The sequence below is a fragment of the Lissotriton helveticus genome, chromosome 2_2, assembly GCF_964261635.1.
Source record: "Lissotriton helveticus chromosome 2_2, aLisHel1.1, whole genome shotgun sequence".
NCBI classification, from domain to species: domain Eukaryota; kingdom Metazoa; phylum Chordata; class Amphibia; order Caudata; family Salamandridae; genus Lissotriton; species Lissotriton helveticus.
Genome location: NC_136060.1, coordinates 463,900,283 through 463,908,116, shown reverse-complemented (window position 1 = coordinate 463,908,116; position 7,834 = coordinate 463,900,283). Strand labels below are relative to the sequence as shown.

Sequence of the window (7,834 nt, the reverse complement as noted above, 5' to 3'; positions counted from 1 at the left end):
TCTAAATGCTGTTGCTGACACATTGTCTCTATGTGTAGACATTTAAAAACAAGTGAAAGTAGTGAAACCATCTTGGGGGCAATGGTGGTGGTGGTAGTGGTGGTAGTGGCGTTGGCGTGAGCATATAGTGGGGTAATATCCTTCAATGAAGAAGAAAAGAACTGCCTATGGCCATGTCTGAACTGAGGTGGTGGAGTGAACTAAAGAATGGTGATGGATTAAACCCAGATCAGTTGACTGGGGGTGAATGTTTGATTTGCTCAAAAGCTCCGTCCATCATCCCCTTTGGTATTGCTTTGTTCGCCCTAAGTTGGCAGGGTATGCTCAGACGTGAGTCCCTTGCTCACTCTACCACTGGATTCAAGATAGCCTGGCTGATGAGGATTATGAATTCGAAACTGGTCCTAGGATGCTTGTTTCCGACATGGGAAGACATGGCTTGGCATTTCGGGCTGGACTGTTCCCATGAGGGACAGGGTCAGACTGATTTGCATATGGCCATGTCTGAACTGGGGTGGTGGAGTGAGCTAAAGAATGGTGATGGATTTAACCCAGATCAGTTGACTGGGGGTGTGTGTTTGATTTGCTCAAACGCTCCGTCCATCATCCTCTTTGGTATCGCGAAGAAAAGAACTCCCATCTTTTGCTAAACAACTGCACTTAATGACTGGTACATAAGTATAATTTCAACCACAATTCCGCGTGATCTTATTTGAGATTGGTGTGTTACTCCTGAACCAGTTCAATAAGTATCTGACAATCACGACCCTGGAAGTCTTTACAATGGATCTTGCTGTTGTCTATTCTCCAGTCTACATTTCACCTTGAAAGTTTGAGATGCATGCAGTGAAGTAGGTATTTGCTTCTTAAAGTATTGGGAGAGTGGCAGAATAGAGTGTCCTCAAAAATGAGGGACTGGTTACTTGAAAGAGTGTCTTACCTAAAAATTGTCCTTCTAAAGACTTTCTGATTAGGCACACTTTTTATGTATACTGATTAGGACTGTGACTCCAGTCAATTGTTTTCAAATTTAATATTCAAAACAATAGCGATGAATTGTTTTTATACCTTACTTACTTTAACAATTGTGCGGTTCTTACTGCTATAAACTACGGGGCAGATTTACAAGCCCCCTGAGCCACCAGTACGTCACTTTTCGTGACGTGCTGGTGGTGCAGCGGGCTCCTCCATATTTACAAGGAGAGGAAAAGCCACCCTGCGTGACTTTCCCTCTCCTTGTAAATACGGCCCCTTCACACGCAGCAGTTTGCGTTGAAGGGGCGTTCCATGGGTGTTGCGGTAAGTGTTCCCACGCAACACCCATGGAACAAGACAATTCTCCATATTTAGGAGAAATCGTAAATCTGGAGATGCGTCTGAATGCTACGCTACCCTAGGGGTGGCGTAGGGAGGCACAACGAGGAGACATTTTTTCATTTCTGCTCGTTTTTACCTCTTTCAATGCGTGCTGCATTCTACAGCACGCATTGAAAGAGGAAAAAGTCTTTAGTGATTGTTTTTGTGCAGGAAGGGGCCCCTTCCCGCACAATAACAATCTCCCCATGGCGCAGGCACCCTTGCAACATGGTGCAAGGGTACCTGTGCCGGCGCTTGGCATCTGTTTGTGCACCAGCGCAGGGGAGAGTACATGAATGCGACATATTCTTGTAAATATGTCGCATTCCTGTGCTCTGAAAGTGCCGCAGCGTGGCGCAGCCAAAGGGCTTGCGGTGCCACGCTGCTGCATTTTCTTTTAGATCTGCCCCTACAGATCTAACTTGCTCTCAATGCATGATCCTCCTTTTACTGCTGTCAGGAAGAACCTTAAATAAGGACAGGGGTGCATACAGATTGTGTAGAAAATACATCAACCTTGTGTTTTTATTATCCGAATAGACCTATGGACAGGGGTTGCTTGAATAATATTTTAATACTACTAGCTTTGAAAATGATTAGCATCTGCAAGCACATCACTTCAGTACACATAAAGGGGGTCATTATGATTGCGGAATTCCCGCATTCTCCGGGCCGGCGGAAGCCACCGCCGGCCCGGAGGATGCGGGAAAACCGCAGCGGAGCCTCCACAGACCCACCGCCAAATTAGGATGGCTGGTGGGTCTGATAATCTGTCCGCAGCTTTTCCGCCGCGGTCGGAAGGCGACCGCGGCGGAAAAGCACTAACATGTCTGGCGGTGTCTATCAGACACCGCCAGGCATATTAGGATGTCTGCAATTCTATGCTTTTCCACGGCGGCTTTTCCGCCGTGAAAAAGCATACAGACCTTCACTTCGGGGGCCCGTTGCGGGCCCCCTGGGTGAAGGGGTGGTGGGGGGTGCACATGGGGGGTACCTATGGTACCCCCCTGCATTTGCGTGCACAATGCAGCAGGCACCGCGCGGTGCCTGCCGCTTTGTGCACGCAAATGCTGTGCATGCATTTTTTACATTGGGGCGGGTGCAGCTTGAAGCTGCACCCGCCGCAATGTTAGAGATAGAGGATGTGACCGCCACCCTGACGGTCACATCCTAATCAGATCGGAGGGAACGCCGCAGCCCATGCGGACGTTCCCTCCTCAGGGGTCGCGGACGGACTCAAGTCCGTCCGCGATCCTAATCGACCCCATAGTTCTGATTAATAAATTGATGCGTTTAATACAAACACACACTGTGAGATAAATCTCTGTGAGGTGCCAATACAGGCTCTAGGATGATAAATTCATTTCAGATCTACGTTCTGAGCTGAGACTGAGCTTATGTCTAAAACGTATCACTCCCGAAATTCCCAATTTTTTACGTTAGGGACATTTTATATTTTCGTAGTTTGCCGTTACCCGGGTTACTTTTTTTTTTTTTTGACGAGTTAATTTCACTTTTATTAGAAGGCAATACACTGTCAAGCACATTTTCTTTATACAAATGAATTGGGCAGCAGAACGTTAGCCCTTTTATGCAAAATATATCTTGCAAAAGCCATGATTTTCACACAGAAGTGGCAAAGCGAAAAGCTTTTTATATCCTTTTGAGGAGGCTGCGAAAAAGAAACTTTGCAACTGGTTTCCAATCTGCCTGGCCCGTGCCCCATGCAACCTTCTTACTGACTCTGACTGTGCAAAGCAGGCTCCTGTTAATGTGCTCTTGCAAACCTTTCTGAACCTTTCCGACCAGAATGAAGGGTGATGGAGTTTCTATTACCTATTCGTCGTCTTCCGATATTTTCTGTTAGTCATTCCTTGATCCACATTACAGCACCATATCTTGTTGGCATAGGGTTACCATGGCTATGCAAACACAGGAAGCAGGCTCGTTTCCTGCACCGTACCAGGTTATAAAAGCACTGTTAGTCGATTGAAATTGAGCTAGAACAAAACCTAGCAGACCGGATAACTCTGTCCATTTGGCCGCTGAGTGAAGCTGTCATGAGATGGTGCAGCAGCAGAGACGAATAAAGAGCAGGCGGCCAACAGAGGAGCCAATTGGAGAATTAAGGAAGCAATCAGAGGAAACACTTCAAAGCAACTTTGAAAATGATAGCAAGCCCCACGGGCATCTCTGCTGTCGTCATCTACTGTTGCGCCATCTTTGGTACTACAGGCAACCTGATTGTCCTCTTCGCTTTCATCAGCAACGCCATCAAGCACAAGGTCTTGCAGCCTCTGGACAGGATCATTGTCAACATGGCCATTGTCAACCTGCTGCTCTGTTGTTACAAGGAGATCCCCGGGCTGCTCCTCCTGTTCCGCACCAAGGTCTTTGAGGAGCTGGGGTGCCAGATTCTCCTCTACACCTACCACACGCTAAGGATGGTCAGCATCTGCTCGGTGGAGAACCTCAGCTTGATTCACCTGATCAAGATCCAGCGGCCCAATCAGCGCTGGTCAAAGTTCATCCACCGGCACCAGGGTTTGTATGTCAACTGGACCCTGGCCGGATGTTGGGTGTTCAGCATCTTCCTTCACATCCCTTACCTCCAGTACACCACCAGTGCTGTGAATAAGCACAACAACACCATTGTCTACTTGACGAGCGCCAACTGTTTGGGCAAGTCGGCCAGCGTCATCATTAAGTTCATCACATACACATCGGTCACCATCGACTTCATCTCGATAATCATTGTGACTGTTCTTAACGTCTTCACTGTCAACCTGATCTGCAAGCACCGGAGGCAGGTCAGGAGCATGCAGGCCGTGCACACTGCCGCGAGCAGCTGGAACAGGCATTCAGTGCAGGCGACCAAAATCCTGCTCTCCCTACTCTCCATCTACATAGTTTGCTGGATCTCCAGTGATATCATCTGGATTGCAATCATCTCTGGATTTATACAGGGGGAGATGGAAAACAGTTGGCTCAACAGCACATATGGCATCTTTTCATCTATCTATTACTCAGCGAGTGCCTGCGTCATGATCTTCGGCTACAGGAAGGTGAAGGACTACCTGGGGAAGGCACGCTGCTGTGGCAAAGATAGGAAACCGACGCCAGTGCTGAGTATTCACAAGGGTCAAACTGAAAATTGACAACCAGTCCGTTCAACGGTTATCTAAATTGGTGGTTCTACATACGCCTTACCGTACTCCGGTGGAGACAGGACAGCTAAACTGTTTGACATTTTTCCACAAGGTCATGAGTTGAAACCAGATCTTTGTGGGTAGAGATCAAAAGTTCATGAGTCTTTGGGGTCTTCTTCAGGAGGACAAGAGGTGAGTTGGGCGGGTCCCAGCCTCGTTCCCATTTTTTATGCCTTTTTTTGACATGTAAATTTACACATGGGACATAATTGAAACACTGTTAGTTTTCAATGCAGTGAGGCCCATTATATCTGTGGCGACCCAGTCTTATCCTTCCTGCGATGACCTCTACGAATACCGGAAGGTAACCCATGGAACCTGGACCCAGCCCCCAATGTATCACTCTATATTTTCTGATTGTGGCAACTAGATTTGTCCTGTACATTCCATTAGCCACGATGAAAGAAAGTGTGCGTTACACGGCACCCCTGGGGCACCAGTCAATTTTCTATTAAGGTATTGAAGGACATATAAAGAATGGTTTTCTGTTTGTTTACGCCAAGGACAATGTAAAAGAGATAACATGCCCAGGAACCAGCGCGCTTATATTTACTATACCAGAATATAAACCATCATCACTGTTAATAAATCAAGCTTAATGAGGTCTTAGGCAACAATGTGGGGACTTTTTAAGGGCTTTGAGGAATAATGTTCCATATCTCACTTTTAATAAAACGACTGATCACCCCCTAAATGCACAAATTGTCCTGTGCTTTTTCTGAGTGGCCTGAAGAAGGACACTCTTTCAGAGATAGCTCTGGTTCACACTGGCTATTATTGAATTCTGAAGAGCAGGCTGGCCTTCTCTTCCAGGTAGCACTGTCAAAATACGTTTATTGCAATTACTGTACATATGAATCCAGCTACTTTATGACCTAATATCATAATTCATTCAAACGCAGAGAACACAGTGAGCTAATGTGAATAATGTAAAGATTTCATTCAAAAAACAGAAAAGATCAGAGGAAAACCCGATAGCTAAATGTTTTTTATAGAGGGACCTTTTAAAACTGAGATTATCTACACAGACATCTCACTCAGAAGTTCCAATCCCAGTGGTGCTGACTCAGACTTTTGTTCTTTCAAAGTTGATAAAATGAGTACCACTGACTGCAGTGATGATTCATTCTGCTGTTTTGCTTCACAAATCCTGTGGGTGCTTTACTAATGGTCGTTGGCATTATTTGAGCGATAAATGCTTCGCGAAGGGAAGGTTTAAGAGCTGTATCCTGCACAAATATCCCAATGTCCCACTGCTTTCATTAGTTCAGTTTATTTGCCTGTGATAAGACGCTTGCTGGAAGTGTGTTTGCTGAATCTGAGAGCTTTCAACACCTGCTGAATGGATGAATGAATTGTGTGAAGGTGTTCGCTCCACCTGCAGATTTACCTATTATGACAAAGCTTCTCAAGGCACAATTTGTTGAAGAAAGACAATTGGCCACAATCTGTGCACAAAAAATGAAAAAACTCTGCAAGGTGTGTGGTGGATGTGTATTTGAAGAGCTTTTTGCAAGAGCCTGGAGTGAAATTATATGGCATCAATTATATGCCACGGAGTTTGTACTATGGTGAGCGTCAGTTCATCTGCCGCATGGTTTGCGCTTCCATGATATTTATGCATTTATTTGTGGTTTTCTGCAGCACAAACCAAACCACTATTGCAGCAGAATGCCTTACATGGAATGCGAAAACACACGGCGAAATATACCATGTGTACTATTACAATATTTTAACTTGATAGAACACCAGCTCAGGTAAACATATTTTCAACGGCTAAAGCACAAAAATTGCAGGTCAAAATTAAAAATCAAAGAGTCAGTGCGAAACAGCTAATAATAGGTCGAAAGCGAGAAAGGTGTAGAAAAGGCATGTATTTAAATATTTTTCCACTCATAACAGCGATGATTTGCCCTGTTTGTGGGTGGAAACCCTTTAAAAGATAGCTTTAATGTTCTAGATTTTCTGAAATTCCTGAAAGAAAATTTGGATGTATGTCATCACAACGCATGCTTTTATTACGCATGCCTTTACAATGCAGGTTTTACAACGCAAGTAGTTACAACGACTTGCGTTGGGGGGCGCTGGATAGTGTATAGTTTAATTTACTATTCCAACTCCAGTCCCCGTGGATAGTAGGGAAGGTTTTGGATAGTAAATTAAACTATTCCTTATCCTACAGCGCCCTCCAGCGCAAGTCGTTGTAATGACTTGCGTTGTAAATCCTGCGTTGTAATGGTGGTGCGTCGTAAAAGTTGCGTTGTGATGGATGTTTCCCAGAAAATTTAGCGTTTCTGAGCTAAGTGGTCCACAGAGTCAGAGGGAATTGATGCACGATAAGGGCGAGGGTAATTAACCCTATAGCCTTGATTAAAAGCCTCCTGAAAGTGGCAGAAACTGGGGTGATGTATTGAGATATTCAGGTTTTCACCCAAACACGTCCCACTATTGTGTGAAAAGCTGCCTTTGGTCCACAGTGGATTTTAAGGATGCCCGAATCAGAAAGTAGGTGCCTTAGTCAAGCTTCGAAAGGACTGATTTAAATTCAGCAGGGATGGGTGTTTTTCTTTTTTGCATGAATGAGTCTAATTTTGCACAGAGTTTCACTGGCAAGAAAGTTTATGGGGTTTTATAGACTCAGATTTTGGACCGCGTTCATCGGCGTACAGGTAGTCAGATATGTGAGTGATTCAGGAGAGAATTGAGGGGTTCCACGAACAGACTGAAGAGAGTGAGGGGTAGGTGAGAGCCTGGTGGACCACCTTGTAGAAGAGATGAGGGCTGAGAGGGAGTGATGGCCTCCAAGAGAGGAATGAGCATCTGTATCACAGGCAGGAGAAAAAGCTAGAAGGAAAAGGAGGCAAGGATTTGATTGATCAAGTGACCATCCATGAAGCATCTTCGACTACTTACACAGCAGTCTCAGGGCTGAATCCATCTCTAAAATAAAAATCTGAAACTCGACTGCAAATCATCGAAAAGGGATACTTTAACCACTTGTCTGCGGGGCTAATTCCCCCTCTGTGCTGGAGGGCGGGGGGGAGGGGCGCGCACAGCACCCCGGTGCTCATGACGAGCTCAGCTCGTCAGGGCCACACCCGTTTCTTCAGAACGTTCAGCACAGCGGGGGAATTAGCCCCGCGTGTGAGCAATGCAGCCGTTATGACGAGCTGAGCTCGTCATGAGCACACGGCCACCGTGGCTCATGACGAGCTGAGCTCGTCATGAGCATGGGAGGGGTTAAGCTATGAATTGTTTCACTAGTGTTG

At 45.7% G+C, this 7,834-nt stretch overlaps 1 protein-coding gene across 1 annotated transcript; it reads left to right on the top strand.

Moving 5' to 3' along the window:
• Nucleotides 1-3,384: 3,384 nt before the first annotated feature.
• LOC144821889 (olfactory receptor class A-like protein 1) lies at nt 3,385-5,248 on the top strand. The gene has a single exon (XM_078679044.1). It carries the CDS (start codon nt 3,525-3,527, stop codon nt 4,512-4,514), a length of 990 nt encoding a protein of 329 aa, XP_078535170.1. The 5' UTR covers nt 3,385-3,524; the 3' UTR covers nt 4,515-5,248.
• Nucleotides 5,249-7,834: the final 2,586 nt, after the last annotated feature.